The sequence below is a fragment of the Meles meles genome, chromosome 3 (assembly GCF_922984935.1).
Source record: "Meles meles chromosome 3, mMelMel3.1 paternal haplotype, whole genome shotgun sequence".
Classification (NCBI taxonomy): domain Eukaryota; kingdom Metazoa; phylum Chordata; class Mammalia; order Carnivora; family Mustelidae; genus Meles; species Meles meles.
Window position 1 is genome coordinate 47,826,711 of NC_060068.1, and position 23,682 is coordinate 47,850,392.

The 23,682-nt window shown below is 42.3% G+C and overlaps 1 protein-coding gene and 1 pseudogene across 11 annotated transcripts in view; one reads left to right on the forward strand and one right to left on the reverse strand.

Moving 5' to 3' along the window:
* The window catches only part of GRAMD2B (GRAM domain containing 2B), a 127,915-nt gene extending 109,398 nt beyond the window's left edge, over positions 1-18,517 (forward strand). For 4 of the 11 annotated variants that reach the window (XM_045999548.1, XM_045999549.1, XM_045999551.1 and 1 more), the window contains exons 6-16: positions 2,649-2,744; positions 5,251-5,322; positions 5,420-5,500; positions 7,886-7,997; positions 8,559-8,681; positions 9,386-9,473; positions 10,380-10,484; positions 13,823-13,916; positions 14,569-14,649; positions 15,726-15,828; positions 17,266-18,517. In XM_045999548.1, the coding sequence (XP_045855504.1) occupies positions 2,649-2,744; positions 5,251-5,322; positions 5,420-5,500; positions 7,886-7,997; positions 8,559-8,681; positions 9,386-9,473; positions 10,380-10,484; positions 13,823-13,916; positions 14,569-14,649; positions 15,726-15,828; positions 17,266-17,318 (1,008 nt within the window). In that variant the 3' untranslated portion in view covers positions 17,319-18,517. Of the gene's footprint in view, positions 1-2,648; positions 2,745-5,250; positions 5,323-5,419; positions 5,501-7,885; positions 7,998-8,558; positions 8,682-9,385; positions 9,474-10,379; positions 10,485-13,822; positions 13,917-14,564; positions 14,650-15,725; positions 15,829-17,265 lie in introns of those variants that run through there. The other 7 variants (XM_045999557.1, XM_045999558.1, XM_045999559.1 and 4 more) reach the window with 5 other exon arrangements.
* Positions 1,323-1,418, reverse strand: LOC123939531 (annotated as a pseudogene).
* Positions 18,518-23,682: the final 5,165 nt, after the last annotated feature.

Below are 23,682 nucleotides of genomic sequence, written 5' to 3' on the forward strand. Positions count from 1 at the left end.
GCAGCCTTAATGTAATCAGGATATTTTGGTCAGTCTGACTGCATTTTCAGATACTGGTAAAATTAAATGCATGTATCATATCCCATCTGGACTCAAACTGAAAAATGATTTATACTTTATTTCTCACATGTGATCTGGTTGTCATTTTATACTTACTAAGCAGTTGATTGAAAACTCCTTAAGAGTGTTCTATGCCTTAGATTATGAAAAAAAAAAAAAAAAAAAAAAAAAAAAAACCAAATTTATAGCCCCTAGTCTCTGTGTGCTTGTGCTACTGCTCAGAAACAAAAATTAAACTCATTTTTATATCTTCATCCATCTTGGCAGACTTTACTTTTTTCCCCCCAAATTTATCCTAATGTTTACCTTCTGAGTTATCTCCTACACTTCAAAATTTGGGGCAGTAGAGTTCTTCAGCAAAATAGTTTTTAGGAAATATCTCATTAAGATTAGCCCCTCATTCTTCCACAGTCTTCCCATCTGGAACTTGGAGGGGCAGTGGAACATCTCTGTCTCATAAAACCTAAATACAGGAAAGACAGTGTTCAGAATCAAAAGCTCAGTTTTCTTCCTTCAAACTGACAGTACTAACCTAAGGCCCTCCTCTTCCCCACTGACCTTGTTGCTCTCTTCTAGAATATGTGAAGCATTTTTACAAGATAATGTACACTTGAATAAGTGTATCTGTGGAGGGAGTCAGTTCATTTTACCGTGGATGTGTGTGACTCTTTATCAGGATTAAAGTGATATGGTCCATTTCTCTTTGAAACCAAACTGGCTTGGGGAGATATAACATAAAAATATTGGAACATCTATTCTTCACGTTATCTGGTACATGCTTGTAATACACTGGATGAAAAAGAACCCACATTTTGGATTGGATTGATTCAAATTCTCTTGTAACCCATTTATGACCTTGGACAAGTCACCTACCTCTGTAAACACATGTCCTAGTCTCTTAGAGCATGTACTTTATAGGACTGTCCTAATTAAAATGGCATTCTCATCTGTTCTATCTCTCTATTGTTCAAACCAGAGAAGTTGTTCACGTTCTTTTTTTTTTTTTTTTAAGATTTTATTTATTTATTTGACAGAGAGAGATCACAGGTAGATAGAGAGGCAGGCAGAGAGAGAGAGAGGGAAGCAGGCTCCCTGCTGAGCAGAGAGCCTGATGCGGGACTCGATCCCAGGACCTGAGATCATGACCTGAGCTGAAGGCAGCGGCTCAAACCACTGAGCCACCCAGGCGCCCCTGTTCACGTTCTTTTATTTCACTCATCCTCTTTTTATAAGACGAATGAGGAAATGAATGACTTTTTTCTTTTAATGTGGAACATTTCATGAATTTGCAGTCATCCTTGCACAGGGGCCCTGCTAATCTCCTCTCCTTTTAGTATATGTCCTGCCGAAGTGAGCACAATACATTACTTTCTTAATGAGTGCTAGTCATTTTCCATATATTATCTCACTGAATCCACAGAAAATCCTGGGAAGCAGGGAAGATTATCTCCATTTTATAAATCAGAAACCTGAGACTTAGAAAGTGTGGTTTGTAAGGTTGAGTACGTCACGCAGATAGTGTGGACTGTAAAAAGTAAAACAGCCAGTGGCTTTATCAGCAAAATGGGTTTATCCAGGAACGGGAGAGAAATCACACTTTGAGACATGCAAAACTCTGGCAAACGATAGGCAAGTCGAGATCAAAGGAGAGAAAAATTACAGAGCAAAGGAGGAAGTTGGGAGGGGTTGCTTTGGACAAAAGCTCATTGAAGAAAATTGAATGTTCATGCCTTCTCATTGGCTGAGCTTGTTGCTGGGCAAGGAGAAATCCTTCCTTCCTCTGGCGGGGGTGGGTAGTCAGGTGGGCTTCTTCCTGTTGGGGTCTGCAACTGAGGACCAGAGGTGGTACAGAAGAGCTCCCCCTTCAGGCCTCCAGATTGCATTTTTTCTTTCTTTTTTTTTTTTTTAAGATTTTATTTATTTATTTGACAGAGAGAGATCACAAGTAGGCAGAGAAGTAGGCAGAGAGAGTGAGAGGGAAGCAGGCTCCCTGCCAAGCAGAGAGCCCGATGCGGGACTGGATCCCAGGATCCCGAGATCATGACCTGAGCCGAAGGCAGCGGCTTAAACCACTGAGCCACCCAGGCGCCCTCCAGATTGCATTTTCAATAAGGTTTCCTTTATTCGCTTTCACGAAAGTAACAACTGAGAATTGAGGTCCCGGACTTTCTGTCCAGTAGTGGTTCCACTATAACAGTGTCAGTCAAGGTTTTCCATCCCTGCATGTGTGTAAGGATAGATAAGAGGGCGGTGTGTGGAGATAAGCCCTAGGGGGATGGCCACAAGCACTCCGTTTCTTTAGAGCCAGGGCCTACCTTTAAGATGACTGTGCATTTTGCATTCATTGCCTTGTCTCAAGATCAAGATTTCTCACCCAGCCCTTGAGTAGAATTGATGAGGCATATTTACTCTCTGGCTTTGGAAACAGAACTTGGAGGAGACTGGCTTTTTTCCCTGGAGGCTGGAGAGCTCCCTGGTGGTTTTGAATTTCTTTGTTAAACTCTAAAAAAAATTTTTCTTCCTTTCACATGAAGATTTGAAGTCGTGTTCAGTGAAGGCTCAACCAGTATGAACTGATTCTGTTTCAGATCTCTATTCCGGCGTTCTCAGTCACCCTCATAAAGAAAACCAAAACTGCCCTCCTCGTGCCAAATGCCTTAATTATAGCAACAGTCACAGACCGGGTGAGTAGGCCTCGGAGACGAGGGTGCCTTCACTTTGTCCTGTTTGTATATTGTTTCCCCTCACAAGGTGCTTTATTCTAATACAATTGTTGACAATTTTGCATTTCCTGCTGACTTAATTCAACTTGCTTGACCAAGATCAGAAACAGAAAATTCTTTCCCAACTCCTAGTATCTCTTGGAAGAGGCTAAACTGATACATTGAGTTTCTTTAATATTTGAAACCACCACCACTGCATCGTTGAGGGGGATGAGACTGAAGAGTCTCTGGGACCCAGAACCTTACTCAGTACCTCACCAGAGCCATCCCCGATATATGAACCTGGTGCTTGCCATGTGGGGTCAGCTTCGGGACCAGTTTCTAGCACCTCTTTGCTTCCAGGTTGCGTCAAGTACTGTTCTATATAGAAATTCTGTATTTCTCTCGACTGTTGAGCTGCGCCACACATGTGTGACCAGATACTTGCATTGATAGTGGTGTTTATTTCAGTTTAGCCAGAAAGAGGGAGTGGAATAGTTCGGTTACTCATTTCTCACTTGAAATTATTTTTTTAAGATTTTTACCTACTGGGGCGCCTGGGTGGCTCAGTGGGTTAAGCCGCTGCCTTCGGCTCAGGTCATGATCTCGGGGTCCTGGGATCGAGGCCCGCATCGGGCTCTCTGCTCAGCAGGGAGCCTGCTTCCTCCTCTCTCTCTGCCTGCCTCTCTGCCTACTTGTGATCTCTCTGTCAAATAAATAAAATCTTTAAAAAAAAAAAAAAGATTTTTACCTACTATTTCTATGAAAGCATAAAAGCTGCATTCCATTTCTAACCTTACTGGATAACTTGGAGAGGGAAGGAGGGTGGAGGAAGAGATAAAAGAGGCTATTCTGATGAGGGTAGGAAATAGGTTAATATTTTGAGGGGAAAAATGTTTTTAATATGAATGGCTAACAGGCATTAAGTACTTCTCGCCAGGCATACACTAAATGCTTTCCTTCTGTTTTCACATTGATTCCACACTGCCACCCAGAAGGGGTAAGTGTTGTTAGCCAACTGAGCCACCCAGGCGCCCTGGCCTCAGTTTTCTTAAGCATCTGCCTTTGGCTCAGGTCATGATCCCACGGTCCTGGGATCGAGCCCCGTATTGGGCTCCTGCTTGGTGGGGGGCCTGCTTCTCCCTCTCCCTCTGCTGCCTTCCACTGCTTGTGCTCTCCTGTTCTCTTATTCTGTCAAATAAATAAATAAATAAAATTTTAAAAGAAAACTGAAGCCAAGGGTCGCTTGAGGGTCCGACTCTTCATTTCAGCTCAGGTCCTGATCTCAAGATCATGGGATCCAACCCTGCTATGGGCTCCCCAGGCAGGCGGAGTCAGCTTGAGATGCTCTCTGCCCCTCCCCGCTTCACATACTCTGCCTAAGTAAATAAAATCTCCAAAAACAACAAAAGAAAAACTGAAGCCAACAGTGGTTGAGCAGTTTGCCTACTGTCACCCTCTTCTAAGTAGCAGAGCCAGACCTAGCAACTGGGTCTAAAGGTAGAACCCATAGTGTTTACTCCTCTGGAATACATACTTTCTGGGAAAACCCATCAAGGGCTCTCCTCCATGAATAAAAGGGCTAATTACAAATTTCTGGAAGGGGGCTCTGAAAAGATCTGTGGCTCAAACAGAGAAAGAGTGAGTTTTAATATTTCCTTAACATATGTAACACTTTACCACTTAACATGTTTGTTTTTTTTTAAAGATTTTTATTTATTTGAGAGAGAGAGATCACAAGTAGGCAGAGAGGCAGATGTGGGGGGGAGCAGGCTCCCCACTGAGCAGAGAGCCCAATGCGGGGCTCGATCCCAGGACACGGAGATCATGACCTGAGCCGAAGGCAGAGGCTTAACCCACTGAGCCACCCAGGTGCCCCCACTTAACATGCTCATGGTAAATTCATTTTTCCTCATGTCATATGTCTCCAAATTCCTTCTCTAGTCTGATTTCAGTTTTTGCCCATCGCTTACATATATGCATCCACTAGAAAATCTCCATATTTGTACAAGGGAGAATCTGGAAGTGGCTTGAAAAAGAACGGAGCCTCTAAGAGCCTGTGGGAAATTCTTAGTGGAAATCTAGGTCAGAACAGAGAAAGAGGACCCTTGGGAAATGTTAAATACCTTAAAAGAAAGGGGGGGAGGGGTGGCGGGAGAACAAGCTTTAAAGAAGATCTAGCAAGTATCACTAGCCTTTTTTTAATATTATGATTTTTTTTTTTTTAAGCCTGCGTGTGCTTGTTTAGGCATCCATTTCAGTGCCTTAGCGCCTTCACATTGCTATTACTTAAATGGGGTTTGAGGGTTTTGTTGCCGTTACAGGGGAAGAGGTTTGGTTTATTACAGAAATGGAATTAAAAAAAAAAAAAATGTGGGTGAATGAGTCTTTCCTTTGAAAAGGAAAAAAATTATATAAATTTTTTGCACTCTGAACTCTCACATGTTTCCACGCAGTATCTGTTAATAATGACTGTTTTGTTTTCCAGTACATATTTGTCTCCTTTCTCTCCAGAGATTCTACTTACAAGCTACTAAAATCTGTGTGTGGACACTTAGACGTGAGTACAACATCCCTGAGCCTCAGCTGCTGTCTCTTTTCTATTTCTGCTGGTTTCCTAGTTGATCTGGTTTTTCATTTTGTTTCATTAATTTCAGAATACGAGTGTCGGGAATAGTCCCAACCCGTCTTCTCTTGAAAACAGTTTCCGGGCAGACCGCCCTTCATCTCTGCCTCTGGTGAGTTGCCTACATAACAATCTAAAAGCCACAGAAAGGGAATGTGTCCCACAATGACACTTCTCCTTACACCAGGATCAGAGGACGGAAGTAGCTTAGGACCTTAAAATCTGAGGTCAAATCTGAAGACAAGGGCCTTTCTGTGCTGAAGAAAAGGGGGCCATAGGAGGCCATAAACTTTTTTCAGGTAACTAAAGAGCCATCCTATAAAAGAAACAGGGCTGTCTGGGTGAGCAAGTGGTCAGTGGAGATGTTTGTAAAATCTTGCTGTCTTTGCTTGTCAGTGTTTTGCAATTGTAAAAGAACTCTGTAGTCACCAAGTGAAAGATTTTTTTCCCCCTTTAGATTCTGTTGCCCGAATAGTAAATCTCCAGTGGAAAGTAGTTCCCCCCATTTGTACCTATGATGCTATGGTGTCAGCCCAAGAGAGTCCTAGCCATATTTATTCAAGTCCTTATTCCCAAATTGATTCCTGTTAAATACCAGAATACCTGAAGTGCAATAGTATGAGCCCACGGCTTTCACATCTACAAATCTTCTGAGAGCTATTAAATAGTACAGGGATTGAAAACATGTACACATAAAAAGTCGTCCAAGAATGTTCACAGCTGGCATGCCTGGGTGACTTAGTCAATTAAGTGTCTGCCTTCAGCTCAGTTCGTGATCTTGTGGTCCCGGGACTGAGTCCCCCATCAGGCTCCCTGCTCAGCACAGAGTCTGCTTCTCTCTCTTTCTCTCTCTCTCTCTCACTGTCTCTCAGGTGAATGGATAAAATCTTTAAAAAAAAAAAAAAAGTTCACAGCTGAACTGTCCGTAATAGCCAAAAAACAAACAGTTCTAACATCCATCATCTGCTGAATGGATCAATAAAATGTAGTATGTCCATACAGTAGAATATTATTCGGCCATACAAAGGAAGGAGTACTGACACAACATGGAAGATCTTGAACACATGACGCGAGGCAAGAGAAACCAGATTCAAAAGGCCACATATGGTAGGATTCCATTTATACAAAATGTCCCAAACAGACAACCTGAGGGAAAGTAGAGGAGTGGTTGCCAAGGGATGGGGCAAGGGAGAAATTAGAAGTGACTGCTACTAGGTAAAGGGATTCACTTTGCAGGTGGTGGAAATGTTCTGAAGTAAGACAGTGGTGACGGCAGCATAACATTGTGATCATTCTAAAAACCACTAATTTGTGTGCTTTAAATGATGATTTTTGTATTACATGAATTTTATCTCCATTAAAAAAAAAAAATCTTAGAAAAAAAAAGTCGTGGGAAGTTGTTAAAAAAAACAACAACAAAAAAACCAAGAGGTATGATTTGGAATCCAGCAAACTTGGTTTCAAATCTGGGTTTCGCCTAGCTGAGTTATGCCATCAGAGAAGCGCTTTTAACTGCTGTGACTCAGTTTCTTCATCCAGGCAAATGCCGATTTCATGGTGTGGCTGTGAAGATTAAGTGCAGTCGTCGGTCTGAGGAGCTTTGCGTACTGCCTGATACATGATAGGCTTTCAGTCAATAATTATTAAATCGAAGAGACTGGAATTCTTCAACTTTCTGTCTCCTATATATTCTTGCATGAAATTGAAATGAACTGAAATGAAATTGAAATGAATTATTGAAACAATCCAAAGATAGCCAGTGTAAGCTGAAAGGCTGGTCATTTGCTGTTTGGCAGCTAACTCAGCTGTGAAAATCTCAGCTTACTTGCACCTCCTGGGGGTGAGGAAGGGTACATTTTAATGACCCCTGTGGTCCCTTCAGTACTTAAGCACTTGGGGGAAACAAGTGGGATAAAAGTTAAACATCCCTGGTTTTCCCTACGCTCACGCCTCTATCCTCCTTCTATAATTCAAAAGTGATAGCACAGCCTCTCTTTTAATTTGGTTAAAGGAAGGGAGCTAAAACTTTGCTTTCAATGTCTAATTTGTTAAAGGCATTTTTCCTTTCATTAAAATTCCTTTTTTTATACTATGATTTAAAGAATACCTTTGCATTGAGAACATGGGTTTAGAAAACTATGTTTCTATTTCTTCTCTCCTATATGTCTGCATCACTCACTTTTTCTCCTGACAGAATGCTAATGAGACTTTTCCAGTTTGACTCTGGAAGCTTTTCAGTCATCAGCAGTGCTTTTTCTAAACATTTGTTGTTTCAAACAAGCTGGCCACTGTTGACAGGATTTTAATGGCCCAGAAAAATCTGTTTTGGTCACCAGATACTCTGATCTGTTGGGGAAGTCCCAGGGGTATGGGGGTATGGGGTAATCCTCCCTTCTTTTTCAGTATTTTATAGGTGAGGCCCAAGTGTGGGGGTTACAGAGGCCTGTCTGTTTACTGAGGGGAATTGGACTCTGTACACTTCCTTGTTTCCCTTCAGGATTTCAACGATGAATTCTCAGATCTGGATGGAGTGGTTCGACAGAGAAGGCAAGACATGGAAGGATACAGCAGCTCTGGTTCTCAGACTCCTGAATCTGAGAACTCTCGAGGTCTGAGAAATTTCTGTATGTTACCTAAAGTATAAGGCTCCACCAGATATCCTCATCTCACCCCTATAAAACAAAACAAAACCAACAAAAACCACCTTGTCAATCAGAAAGGGACTAATTAACAATTAAAATTCAGTAAGAGACTCTGGAGAAAGAGTTGTTTGAAAGTTTCAGGGAAACAAATTGTCTGCTTGGTTAAAAAAAAAATTTCTCTTTATGTACATTTAATAAATCTCTTAAATTGACATCATAATAGGGCAGTTCAAAGAGAAACACACAAAATGTTTTGTTTTGTTTTACCTCTTCTTTCAATCATATTATTCACTGTTCTAGCCCAATGGGCCCAGTGAGTTAGTGGGCTAAGGACAGACTGTCCTTGTATCATTTTCTTACTTCTTAAGCATTGACTTTCAATACCTAACAGCTGAACCAACTTGTGAGAAAATCCATTTATATTCTCAGCCATTATGCATGTTGTGAGATTAATTTGCTTTGTGGTTGATGCTGTGTTTTTAAATGCATTGGGAAGGAAACTTAGCCAGCCCCATTTTGGCTTGATAGATTTCCATGTGACAGAATCCCAGACAGTTCTGAACGTCTCCAAGGGAGAAACAAAACCAACCCGGGCAGATGCCCATGTGAATAGAGTGCCTGAAGGAAAAGCCAAGAGTCTCCCTGTACATGGTAAGGAACAGAATGTCTTGGGTAAGGGAGTGTGGTAGTCATCAGCTTGTAACTTTTCAAGGACCCCCATATGTCAGGGGCCCCTGGGTGGCTCACTTAAGCATCCCCACTCTTGGTTTTGGCTCAGGACATGATCTCAGGGTCCTGGGATCAATCCCTGCATTGCCCTCCCTGCTCTGTGGGGAGTCGGCTTCTCCCTCTCCCTCTGCCCCTCCCTCTCCCTCTACTGCTCTCACTCAATAAATAAAATCTTCAATAAAAAATAAAGGGCACTCATATTTCAGTTTATGACTGCCTTTCATATTCCCACCCCTCCTTTCCTACTGTAGGTCTTTGTTCTGTGCATACTAATTCTGTACTCATTCAACAAACATTATCCAGTTCTGTGCTTTATTGTGAGGGATACAGAAGTGACTAGTCTTCCTGGAGCTCCCGTCATTATTTTTAGTATCTTGAGAATGTTACTCAAAAACCAGTGATAAAACCCAAATTAAATTATTGCTTACTTAATAAGTATCCTAATAGCTGTTTACCAATTATACTGATATGAGAGCAAGGACAGACACCTGGAAGGCTTCAATGTTTTCCTCAATGTCTATTATCCTGGAATAATTACCTTTTTCAAGTACCTCTTCCCCGCAGGGACTTTGCTGGATGAAGGAGGTGTGTTGTAGTTTTAAAACCGTTTTTTCTTCTCCCAACAGGTCAGTCAGAAACCAATGGAGTCCTACACAAATTCAAGTCTCAGACATGTACGACTCTCCACCATATTCTTATATTTTACGCAATTGTGTAAGTAGATGAATTTACTATGAGTGACTTAAAATCATTCATTTCTCTAAAAGAATAATCTCACAGTTCCAAGAGTCATTGTAAATCTCAGTTGTGTCTCATGTGACCCACATCTTTCCTTTGACAGTTTTGTCTCCTATTCCAACATTTTGTTTTCCTTACACTTAGGTTACATTTTCCTATTCATTCCCTTATTTAAATAAATAGAAGGAAGGAAGACCAAATTGGGCCAATTCCAGCAGAGGACTACGTTATGAGTGGATACTGTTAGTAAAGAAACTGTTCTGTGAATGATGAAGCATCTTTGGCCTTACTATTTATCTTCTCATCTATCCCATGTTCTCTGGACAGAGGCCAAAACAACTTCAAAATACCATCATCCCTTTTACTGTGGAAACTCTGGCATAACTTTAAGACCTTTCCTCCTCAGCTTCCAGCCTTTAACCAATTGTTTTTCTGAAAATCGGCTGACCCAGTTCTAGGTTCTCCTTACTACCAGGGAGGATGTGCCCAGTTTGGTTTCCAGATAAAGAAGGGAACTTGTGAGTCACCAGAGAACAAGACTGGGCACTCACTGGCCAGGCCCTCCTAGTAAGGGACACAGCACCCCATGGGAGGAACACAGGCTTGGTAATCTACCTTGGGCATTGCCTTGAGAGACCCTAGTAGAATGGCCATTATTTATAAATCGAGGAACCTGGACCAGAAGATTTTAAATCCCGTTTTCGCTCTCAAGTTTTGTGACAAGTCATCAGCCTGTTGAAAAAAAGACCTTTTTCAAGTCTCTCTGGCACGTTAATTTTGGAGAGTATCTTGCCTTAAAGCTACAGCACGGGCTCTGAGTTGATAGTTTCATGAATGTCAGTTCATGAACCTATTAAGAATTTCTCTTTTATCCCTTTCCAGTGTCTGTGCACTAATCATCTCGACCTTCTACATGAGATACAGAATTAATACTCTGGAGGAGAGGCTGGGGTCACTAACCTCCATCGTGGACACTCATCACCAGGAGTAAGACAATTCCCTCCCGTGCTGTCATCTGCTTGCTCCTGAGACTAGTCTAATGTTGGGCGCTTCCCATCCTTCTTAGCAAATGTGAACTGAGGTTACATTCCGTAGGAGACATTTTGTTAAGTGCATCCAGTGGGGATAAAGGGGTTGGTGGGAGGTTCTAGAAATGAATGCCTGGACTTCAAACTGTTCTTGCTAGAGTGTTGCCAGATTATCAAGAAACATGCCTGATTTTATATTATCTTGTTCTGGTAGCCCAAGACTCAGCTGTGACCTTGGCCCACTTAGTAAAATAGACCAGTTTATCTTACAAAAATGGCAGTGTGAAGACACGAATAGGAAAGAAGCAATTCAAATAACTCAGTTCATTTATCACATATTAACTCTTTATACTAACTCATATATTCACAAAATTCTTGACTACTTTTAAGATCTCTGTGACTAGTAATTAGCTGAATACATCTGTGAAGATTTTCCACCTCACCCACTCAGAGCTCTTTCCTTCAAATCCATATACATAAGGATTTTGATCCATTACCAAACAGTGAAATAAATTACTCCATGTTAGAAAGCATACTTGTAACCCAAGTTTGTTTCTTTCTTTCTTTCTTTTTTTCTAAACTGTTGGGTTTTTCTTTTTTAGTTTAAGTAATCTCTACACCCAACGTTGGGCTCAAACTCATGACCCAGAGATCAAGAGTCACGAGCTCTTCTGAGCCAGCCAGGTGCCCAACTCAAGTTCTACAAGTAGTGATACTCATTTACAGAGTTTATACCATGTGCTAGAGACTCAATTAAAATAGATACACATGGGGCGCTTGGGTGGCTTAGTTGGTTAAGCAGCTGCCCTCTGCTCAGGTCATGATTCCAGGGTACTGAGATCAAGTCCCATATCAGGTTCCCTGCTCAGCAGAGAGCCTGCTACTCTCTGTCCCTCTGCCTTTCACTCTGCTTACTTGTGCTCTCTGTCAAATAAATAAATAAAATCTTAAAAAAAAAATAGATACATATACGTGCAATTCTAATTTTATGTTCACCGTAACCTTTTGTAAAAGATTTTATTTATTTGACAGACAGCACCATAGCCTTTTAAGACAACTTTTATTCCCATTTTACAGATGAGGAAAACTAAGACCCAGAGAAATAATTTACTGTCATACAGTTTATAATAAAATCAGGTCTCAGATGCAAGTCAGTACAACTACACGGAGGACAGGCTTTCCCATCTACCAGTGGCTTAGTTGTGAGGGACAGCCTAGGAACTGGATAAGGCTGTATAGAGTGTGCTTCAGAATCATCTGGATGGCTTGTTAAAACAGACTGCAGGGCCCCTCCCCAGAGTTTCTGATGCACTAGAATGGAGGGCCCAAGAATTTGCATTTCTGTCAAGTTCCTAGGTGATGCTGATGGTGCTGGCACGGGTCTGTACTTGGAGAATTATTAGATTATGCCATTCTAGGGCCTCTTTATGCTCAAACAATGACCTAAAGTCTCATTCTGTGGCTTACATGTCTGCTGCCATATAGGTTTTTTCTGAACCATAACATATACTTTTGAGCCAATACAGTGGAAACATAAAGAACAGTCTAGATTTATAGATTTCTCCCTTCTTGTTCAAAATGCTAACATACTTAGGCCACAGTAATATAGTGTGCCCTCCTAGTTCACTATCATATACAGGGTTGGTTTTTTTTTTTAACAAAAATGTACCTTATGTCTGATTATCATTTCGTTAACTTGGTGATGATGAGGGGGAAACTCCCACTAACAAGAACAAAGAGAATATTCATTCCACTATTTACTCAACACGGGGCGCCTGGGTGGCTCAGTCATTAGGAATCTGCCCTTTGCTCAGATCATGAGCCCAGGGTCCTGGAATCGAGCCCTACGTTGGGCTCCCTGCTCAGTGGGGAATCTGCTAATCCCTCTTCCTCTGCCTGCCGCTGTCCCAATTTGTGTGTGCTCTCTCTCTCTCAAATAAATAAAGATTTTTTATGTATTTATTTGATAGGGAAGGAGCACAAGAGTGGGGAGGGAGACGCAGACTCCCTCAGGGGAGCCTAATGCAGGACTTGATCCCAGGACTTGGGATGATGACCTGGGCCGAAGGCAGAAACTTAACCGACTGAGCCAGCCAGTTGCCCCTAAATAAAATCTTAAGGAAAAAAAAAAAAAAAAAACAGGAAGAAGTAGTGTGAAGAATCATCATTTAAAGGAAAAATCACAAAGGTTATGACATGGGACCAGGAACACCCATGATGGGAAGAATATGTTCATAAAGTGATTTCTAAGACCTGAGCCTAATCTTCCTTTCACCAAGGTGATGCAGCCGTGCTGCCCCATAGCTAGATCCACACGTGTAAGTGGGTCGGTTAGTTGTCGCAGAATCCATACCTTTTACAGGCTTTGTTGGTGCATCAGTAGCTTGTATGCGCTCAGAATTTCATGTTGATCCATCAGTTCCGTGGGTCTCCGTTCTCTCTAGACACTGACAGATTCCCATTCAGCTTCCTGTCTGGGATCTAAGATTTTGATGGTGCGACTCAGGGATACAGAAAGCTGTTTGTTTTTAGTACTAGTAAACAGAAAAACATCTAATTCCTTTCTTAATGTTTAGATGATCCTCAGTCATGCACCAAGTACCTGTGTTAAATAAGTAGACCCATCGCTGCCATCTAAAGCCTTAATGGCTAAATAAATTACAGCCAAGAAATATGGAGAAGCTAGAGACCATAGTTCTTAACCTTAACATGAAAATCTGCTCAAAGGCTTTAGACCACTTCTCCAGGAAAATGCACACACAGCGCTCAATTTCCTACAGTTTCAGCTGGTATGGGACCCCACTGAGCCCTGGGGAACAGCCCGTGCCGTAAATACTTGAAACAGTACACAATGAATCCACGTTCCCTTATAAGACAAGGCCAGCTCCATGGGCATGGCGAATCCCAGACTAGAAAAGTCTCACACCAGCAATTTGACTAAAATTCCTGTGTAAATGGTCTCTCCTCCAGAAATAAGTCTATGACTGAGAAGAGCAGTAATTCTTGCTCCTTTCTGGTCTGGTGGGGACAGCGAGGATATTCGAGGTGAACAAGAGGTCTAAGAAGCCATGTGCTTGGGCGGAATTGCCTGATTTTTTTGGTTCAGAAGCCAAGGTGTACAACACGGCCACTTCCACAAAAACAGGTTGAGAGGTGTCCAGCCTTTCCGATGTTAACAAGTGAAATGCTCACGCCTGGCGACTGGAACCCAGTTTTCTGTCCAAATAAATTTAAATGTGTTCATTCTACTTCCTTTGCCACTGCTGCACATAATCATTTTTCTCTTTGTTCTCACAGACAGACAGCACCATCCGGCCTGGGGTCACAAGTACAATTAAATGTGGAGGTCCTCTGCCAAGAGCTGACGGCCAACATAATGAAATTAGAAAAGGTGACTCACATATTTCCTGGGCTGGGACGGGAGCCGTGGTGCCTGCTGATGGCCACACAGCACAGGTCGCGCACGCAAACACCTGCATGGGGGAACAAGCAGCCTCCGTGAGCAGAGCCAGCCGGGGGATGTCACTGTAAATGGGAAAGAGTATTTTTTTTATTCCCACCTAGAAACGGATTTCAGTCTCACTCTCCTTGTGGGTATGTCTTTGGCTTTTCCTCCTTAGAAAGATTTCTCTCTACCACAAGGGCCCGACGGCCAGTGACCACTGACACAGGGCTCAGTGGAAGGGACAGAGCAGGAAGTGTCCTCACCAGAGTGTGGCCCAGCCCCACCCAGGCTGATTGTTGCCATCCGTGAAATACTGTGTTCAGTCGGTTAGAACCCTGCCAGGTGGATGTCACTGTTCTGTCTGACGACGAAGAGTCCAAGTTTCCGAGTAACTCGCTCAAAGAGACACACAGAGAAAGTTGGCAGATCTGGAACGTGAACCAGGTCTGATTCCACAGTTGTGTTTGCTGCTCCTCACAGGCCAACCTGAGGCCTTGCCAGTAAACCACCGATGTACCTTTACCCTCTAGAAGTATCTAACAGTAGGGCAGCCTTTGAACAAATCTGTCCTAAAACCTGTGTCATTCTTCGAAGCCAGGAGGAGGGTGGACAGGAAGATTGGCACAGGAGAACCGGCCCAGAATTAAACCTAACTAACATTTCTGCACCTCTCCTTCCGGTATGTCTCTCTCTTCCATGGTGGTTTGTTTCGCCCTAAACCTTAAGGAAGGGTTTCAGAGACAGGGGTTCAGTTCAAACTGTTATCACAAATGCCCAGTGTAGCTCTCCCTAATAGTGCAGTCATATTTACCTGGTAAGAAATGTGAAATACAAATGAGCCAAATGATGTTGCTAGACTAAGTGGTGGTTAGCAGTCAGTTACTGAAGGATTAAGAGCCAAGGAGTTTCCAAAGTTCTGCTCGAAACCAAAGGATGACCTAGAATTCCTACGGAATCTATGGACAAACTTGGAAACTTTTCCTCTTCTTAATCCACAATCATCCGAGAGAAAGTCCGGTGTAGCCACCCAAAGAGTTTCCTTTTCTAAAATGTGAGTTGCTGAGAGCTGAAGAGATGTTTTTTGGTTTTTGGGTTTTTTTAGATTATTTATTTATTTATTTATTTATTTGACAGAGAGAGATCACAAGTAGGCAGAGAGGCAAACAGAGAGAGAGAGAGGGAAGCAGGCTCCCTGCCGAGCAGAGAGCCCGATGCGAGACTCGATCCCAGGACCCTGAGATCATGACCTGAGCCGAAGGCAGTGGCTTAACCCACTGAGCCACCCAGGCGCCCCTGAAGAGATGTTTTTTATAAGTGTCCTGCCATGCTTACAGACGTCAGGCTTCCACGCCGGCCTGGAGAACAGGTTGGTCGTCACTGTCCATCCAGTTGCTCACACTGGTACACAAGGGCATTTTGGGGCCAGAAGCACCCAAATTCCTGCCCATCCCCTTTTGCACTCCCTCCCTCTCTGGTGCCAGGCCCAGCTAGGGCACCCCACGCTGTAATGAGGGACAGAACCTATCCACGGGGCAGACAGATGGCAGCATCTCCTGCCTTCTGCCTCAGCTTCTCCTAGAGCCCAGCTCCTCGGCTCGGAGGCCTGCACTTCCACCAGAAACCTTGGTCCCGAAGCAGCAGTAGTAAAATAAGTGGGGTTAGAGCCCCAGTGCTGATGTGGAAGTTCTAAAAGTTGTAAGTTGCCCACACGGCCCAAAGGACTCTGGGCATGAACAGTCCTGCTCTGGCTTACAGGTCCACCCCGCTCTGCAGAGGCCGTCCACAGCAAGGGGCACAGATTCAAGGTGCAGTCACAGCTGGCCCCCCAGCTTTTACTTCCAGGTTTCTGTCTTTGGAGGTGTGTTTTAGATATTTTGGTTATCAGGACTTTGTCATTTCTTTTTCTTCCTTTGCACACCTGCTTTTCTGTTAACCTCTGGTCCTGTGGAGTAGGTAGGAGAGACAGGACAGAGGAACAGGGTGGGGACAAAGGCAATGCCTTTTACAGGTCATGAGATAAATAAGTAAACTTCTTGTCTGAGAGCCGCAAATGGCATTCATGGCAGAGCAGAAGCGGCAGACTATGTTCTCACCCTCCGTCTGCCTCTGAGTATGCGGCTGATCTCCCAGTTCCATGTGTGAAGCCTTCTGTGTGTGGTGGCGGAGGGCAGTGAGGGGAGCACCTGTGAAGTTCCCGGCACAGACGTCCTAGATGCTTTGCTCCTCACCAACCCTGTGTGCCTGCAGGACATCACAGACTGGTCTACAGAAATAGACAGGGACACCTGGGTGGCTCAGTGGGTTAAAGCCTCTGCCTTCTGCTCGGGTCATGATCTCAGGATCCTGGGATCGAGGCCCATGTTGGGCTTTCTGTTCGTTGGGGAGCCTGCTTCCCCCCCCCTTCTGCCTACCTCTCTACTTGTGATCTCTGTCAAATAAATAAAATTTTAAAAAAAGAAAGAAATAGATATTATCTGGGGCGCCTGGATGGCTCAGTCTGTGGAGCATCCGACTCTTGTTTTCAGCTCAGGTCATGATCTAAAAGTGGCTCGATGGAGCCCTGTATCCAGCTCCATGCTCAGTGGGGAATCTGCTTGAGTTTCTCTCTCCCTCTCCCCCTCTCCCACCTTGTGCTTGTACTTTCTCAAATAAATAAATAGAAAATATATATATATATTCCATTTTATACACACACGCACACGTGTGTGTGTGTGGTGTGTATCTTTTCTTCCATGGGGTTCCCCATTCCCATCGCCATATTGCTTGTTGAGAATTCCTTGCTCAGAATTCTTGAAAGTTCACTTACTCAGCAAATATCTACTGAGCACGTTTCTAATGCCCAACACTGTCCTGTAGTCTCGAGATCCAAAGATATGTCACGGACCTGGGCCTGTGAAACTCAGTCTTCTGGGAAATGGGTAATATCTTGTAGGAGTGTTCAACTTTGATGGTTTGAGCCAGATACCACAGGACACACGTGCTCCATAAGGCTCAGTTTCCCATTATCTGTATTTAGGTCACACTTGGTGCTATGAAGCCTTTTTGTTCTTTTCCTTCCATCTGATTTCTCTTGGTCTCTCCTAACATTTGCATCTTTGTGCCACTCTTCGTTTTTAGCCCCCTCTTTCTTTTCATCTTAAAGTAGATTATCAACAGAGTTCATTTCCATTAAGCAGCATTTGCCTGATCTCAACTGAATGTGGGGGCTGCTTTTTATTCGACATCGATTACTCTCAGACATTATCCAGATCATGGCAAATGGGCTCTTGGTAGAAGTCATTCTATTTAGGAACAGGAACTTCTCTCTTGTTATTTCCAGATACAAAACAACCTCCAGAAGCTGCTTGAGAATGGTGACTGACAGACCGGGTCAGTCATTCAGGCCGACATGATACCTCGCACGTCCCTTTGGAGAAGTTGCTCCCCGAGGCATTCTGGTGGAGAGCTCCCTGCTGGCCAGAGGAGCGGGCGGACCAGTATCCCCAGCCATGTTTGCACTTGGAGGTCTCCGGCTCAGGAAGTGGGGGAGGGGGAATAATTCTGGTTCCTGTGCAATAAACATTGACCCTGTCTCTCTGAGGAAGTTTTCAGTGCTGCTGCCCAAACAAAACAGACCCATGTCTGGAGGTCTCTGGAAGGGCCCGGTGGACACTCTCGGGTGATTGTGGTGCCACGGTTCTCGTGACTGTATCAGCAAACACACTCCATTCAGTGCCTTTTTAGTACTTTCTGTGCTCCTTTTCTCTCCTTTACACCCCTCTGAACCAGCCTTCGAATGAAGGGAGAGATCATGTGCCAAAAACCTGATACGGTCCTTTCAAGAATGAGCCTGGATTCTCCAAAACAGACTTGCCTCAAAGAACACCAGCATTTTTTTTCTTTTCCACGCTTCTGCTGTTCTGTTCTGCTTTAAATCACCCTGCATATCTTCTCAATTCAGTACGAACAAGAATATCACAAAGCAGATTAAAAGTACCCCGTTTATGTTGTGCTTTGTTCCTGTAACTAATACTTAATTGGACTGATTGTCACCCCGCCCAGATAAAGAATCTATGACCACATGCAACTGAAGTACTAAATTAAACTTACTCAAAACCAAAACTAATCTTTAAACCAAAAAGTACAATATGATTTGATACTGGATGAAAAACCCTGAATTTTTAAGTTTATAGGTGGATGATGTTAGTTTTGAAACAGGCTGCCTACATGGAATGCTGAAACCCCTCCCAGCATGACAAATGAATGCTTCTCTCTCTCGCTGACCAGAAGTAACCGGTGGTTTCCTAACGTCTATTTACCATATGGGTTGGCTGGTTTTTATTAATAATTATTTAGGTACCATAAGATCTGTAATATAAATGATATTCTGTTTCTATTGGCAATGCATTTTATAATCATTTCTGTGAAATGTACTGTGTTTAATCAGATAAGCTAATAAATGAATTGGTTACATCATTTATATTTGTTAGCCTGTTGGACAAGAACTGTGCCTGGTGCACGCCCGCCTGGCTTTTAATAAATACTCATTGGCTAAAATGCCCTGCTAACACTGTGTTCTGTCAGTTTGTAAACTCTTTTAACTAAGACAACGTGGCCTTTTTAACTGCTTCTCCCCTGCTCTCTCCTACTTCCAACTCACCCATACTTCTCTCTTCCCAAGTATCCATTTCAAAACTTAAAAATAATTTAAATTCTGGGGTGGCAATGATACAGGGGAAAGAAAATGAGCTTTTAAATCATAAAAATAATGCTTTATTCTTGGGTTCATGTTTTATAAGTTGTGTGACCTGGAGATCTTTGGCCGTTTTCCCCCGTTTCAGGTATGTGACTAAAGGTACCAACAAAAAGTGTCACTGAGAGGATCAAATGTGAGGATGTCTCTAGAGCCCATCAGTGTCATGCCAATAGTATACTCTCATTAACAAGGGCCATATTCATTATTTTTCAAAATGTTCTCATGTCTGACATTCCAGTTTCATAGAAGTTCTAAGTCAGTATAGTCCAAACCCATTAGGAATTCAAGAATGGGTAAACTACCTACACCTATACAGAGAAATTTTACACTGTATAAAAAGTTTTGTCTACCCAATATATTAAATGCCCAATGTATTAAAAGGTTTAAATTTCACAGTAAAGAAAACAAAACTGAAAAGCAACCTTCAGAATAGGAGAAGATACTTGCAAATAACACATCTAATAAAGAGTTAGTATCTAAAAAATATAAAGAACTTATACCCCCCCAAAAGAAGACATCCAGGTAGCCAACAGACACATGAAAAGATGTTCAATGTCACTGACCGTCAGGGAAATGCAAAGAAAAGTACGATGAGCCGTCACCTCACAACTGTCAGAATGGCTAAAATAAAAAACACAAGAAACAACAGGTGTTGGTGAGGCTATGGAGAAAAAGAATCCTCCTGCACTGTTGGTGGGAATGCAAACTGGTGCAGTCCCTCTGGAAAATAGTACGGCGCTTCCTCAGAAAGTTAAAAATACAACTACCCTATGATTCAGGAATCACACTACTGCATATTTACGCACAGTGGATACAAAACCACTTAGTTCAAAGGGATACATGCACTCCTGTTTGTAGCAGCATTATTTACAATAGCCAAATTATGGCAGCAGCCCAAGTGCCCGTTGAAAGATGAAGAAGTGATAGATACAGAGAGATAGTGATATATGAGATAATAATACATATGTATCACTGTGTGTATACATGTATACAGTGGAATATTATTCAGCCATAAAGAGGAATGAAATCGCCATTTGCAATGACACGGATGGATCTAGAGGGTGTTATGCTAAGTGAAGTAAGTCTGTCAGAGAAAGACAAAACCACATGATTTCACTCATATAAGGAATTTAAGAAATAAAAGAACAAAGGGGGAGAAAGCAGAGATACCAAGAAAAAGACTCAACCCCTGAGAACAAACTGATGGCTACCGGAGGGGAGGTAGGTGGGGGGATGGGTGACATAGAAGATGAGGATTAAAGAGTGCACTTACCAAAAAAAATAAAAGGTCTGAACTTCAGGAATTGGTAATCTCTCTAGGAATCTATCCTGAAGCAATAGGCAAAGATCTACTCTAAGGTTTATACGCAAGAATATTCTTTGAGAAATTATGGCTGCAAAATATTACAGATTTTAAGCACTCAACAGCAGAACAATTAAATCATATAACTATGGAGAACTGTCAGAGAATTGTCTAAGAATGGCATCAAATATGCCACGAAGAAGTGAGGCACAAAACTATATGGTACGATCATGATTTCTGAAGAAATTCCTGCATATATGTGTCTATACACATATATATGTACATATGGAAGGACACACACTGACATTGCCTATCTTCTCTAAATTTGGTACAATGAGCAGTTACTACCTTTTTTTAATCAGAGAAGTTGATCAGAAACATTACATGGCTCTCAGCAGGGAATGAGATCTTAGGATTGTGCCTACCCTGCCCCATAACATAGCCCCTAGCTCTGTACCAGGAGCGCCTTCTTTAGTTGTCGTTCCAACATCCACTACAGTTTTTTTTCCAAAGAGAAAAAACACATCATCATGTTTAAATATAGTGACTATTTTTGCTCTGGGTATGCTGTTACTTGTTTTTTTATTTTGTTTTGTTTTACTTTTGTTTTGTTTTCTTTTTCGTTAGTAGCTCCTAAATCTAAATCTGGTACAGACGGATCTGAACGATGATGTCCATATGCCTGTCCAATATGCAGGTCATATGCCTGCTTATTAAATCCAAGGAAGCATGGGGGAGCAAGCATCTGGGATTTTTCAGCCTCTACCACCGAGATTTAAAAGGTAGGGAATTCTAAAGTAGAAACGAGTTCCAGACGTTGAGTGGTCCCAAGAACAGCAAATGTCCAGCATATACCTTGCATTTTAAAACTTTAGCATTGGGGCGCCTGGGTGGCTCAGTGGATTAAGCCGCTGCCTTCGGCTCAGGTCGTGATCTCAGGGTCCTGGGATCGAGCCCCGCATCAGGCTCTCTGCTCCGCGGGGAGCCTGCTTCCTCCTCTCTCTCTGCCTGCCTCTCTGCCTACTTGTGATCTCTCTCTCTGTCAAATAAATAAATAAAATCTTTAAAAAAAAAAAAAAAAAAACAAAAAAACTTTAGCATTACCTTTCAGAAAACAACAACAACTTAAAAAGAGATTAACTGGTTGTATTTCTACTTCTGTGCATCCTAATATTTTCATGTGTGATGAAATATATACTATTTGGATGAGCGGAAACCAGCAACTTCACATAAACTAAAAATGCAATTATTATTGACCTCTCAAGCTTTGTGAATACTTAAGAAAATTTCCGATGTAGACTCTACAACACCCAGGTATTCATTTATGCAATTCTTTGAAACCATCACAGATGTATTTTCCTTTAAGATTTTATTTTTAGGGGCGCCTGGGTGGCTCAGTGGGTTAAAGCCTCTGCCTTCGGCTCAGATCATGATCTCAGGGTCTTGGGATCGAGCCCTGCATCGGGCTCTCTGCTTGGCAAGGAGCCTGCTTCCCTCTCTCTCTCTCTGCCTGCCTCTCTGCCTCCTTGTGATCTCTGTCTGTCAAATAAATAAATAAAATCTTTAAAAAAAAAGATTTTATTTTTAAATAATCTACACCCAAAGTGGGGCTCAGACTCACAACCCTGAGATCAAGAGTGCCACGCTCCTCCGCCTAAGCCAGCCAGGCACACTTGTTTTTTTGTCTTCCACAACTCATCCTAATTCATAAATTCATGGCATCAGACTGAAAATTTTCCTACTTAAGTGCGAATTTTCTCTTTCGTGGTTTTATGTGTCTTAATAGTGAAATTCAGGTGATGCTCTCCTTGTTTGTTTCTGGTGATCTGAAGGTCACGGACACTAACAGATTACAGATAGCTCAGGTGGTTTTACTCCTAAGCATTTTTTCTTAAGATTTTATTTTTAGGTAAAAATACACCCATTGTGGGGCTTGAACTCACAGCCCTAAGATCAAGAGTCACATGCTCCACTGACTGAGCCTGTGAGGCACCCCTCAAGCACTTTTTTTTTTTTTTTAAGATTTTTATTTATTTATTTGACAGCGAGAGATCACAAGTAGACAGAGAGGCAGGCAGAGAGAGAGAGAGAGAGAGAGAGAAGCAGGCTCGCTGCCGAGCAGAGAGCCCGATGCGGGACTCGATCCCAGGACCCTGAGATCATGACCTGAGCCGAAGGCAGCGGTTTAACCCACTGAGCCACCCAGGCGCCCCTCAAGCACTTTTTTAAGTCAAAATTCTACACCCTGGTAATAGTTATGCTATCATTTGGGATCCATAACCTGATCGTCTCACAAAGGAGTCCAGTGGTATAATGTTCTTTTTATGTGCCTCTTTTAAACCTATCCCTACTAATAATGATAATATTAGCAGTTTTTGACTACACCAAAAAATTAGAGACATTAAATGAAGCATCTCTGACCACTGAGTTTCTACCATCCTTTGTATTTTCCAAATGCTAAGCCTTACCAAAGCAATCTGTAGATGTAATGCAATCTCCATCAAAATTCCAATGCCATTTTTCACAGAAATAGAACAGTCCTAACATTTGCATGGAATCATAAAAAAACAAAATAGCCAAAGCATCCTGAGAAAGAACAAAGATGGAAGCATCATGCTCCCTGATTTCAAACTGTATTATGAAACTACAGTAATCAACACAGTATGCTATTGGGATAAAAACAGACATATGGATGAACGGAAAAGAATAAAGAATCCAGAAATAAACCCATGCATTTATGGCCAGTAATTTATGACAAAGGAGCCAAAAATTTATCATGAAAAAAGCAGTGTTTTCAATAAACAGTGTTGGAAAAACAGGACACCCACAGGTAAAAGAATGGAAATGGACCTCTATCTTACTCTGTACACAAAAATCAACTCAAAATTGATTAAAGACTTGGGGGTGCCTGGGTGGCTCAGTGGGTTAAGCCTCTGCCTTTGGCTCAGGTCATGATCTCAGGGTCCTGGGATCGAGCCCCGCATCGGGCTCTCTGCTCAGCGGGGAGCCTGCTTCCCCCTCTCTCTCTGCCTGCCTCTCTGCCTAGTTGTGATCTCTGTCTGTCAAATAAATAAATAAAAATTTTAAAAATTGATTAAAGACTTGAATATAGAACCTGAAACCATAAAACTTCTAGAAGAAAACATAGGCGGTGTGCTTCTTCACACTGGTCATGGCAATGACTTTTAAGATCTGACATCAGAAACAAATACCATAAAAGAAAAAAAAACAAGTGGGACTCCATCAAACTAAAAAACTTCTCCACAACAAAGGAAACCATCAAGAAAATGAAAAGGCAACTTACCGAATAAGAGAAAATATCTGCAAATCATATATCTGAGAAGGGAATAATATTTAATATATAAACTCACACAAATGAATAGCAAAACAAACAACGTGATTAAAAGATGGGCTGAAGGACTGAACAGACATTTTTCTAAAGACATACAGATAACCAACAGGTGTGCGAAAAGATTCTCAGTATCACTAACCATCAGGTACATGTAAATCAGTATTACCGTGAGATATCGCCTTTACCTATTAGAATGGCTATTATCAAAAGAACGAGACGTAAATGCTGGCTAGGACATGGGAAAGTGGGAGCCCTCTTACACTGGTGGTGACGGTGTAAACTGGTGCAACCGCTATAGAAAACATATGAAGGGTCCTCAAAA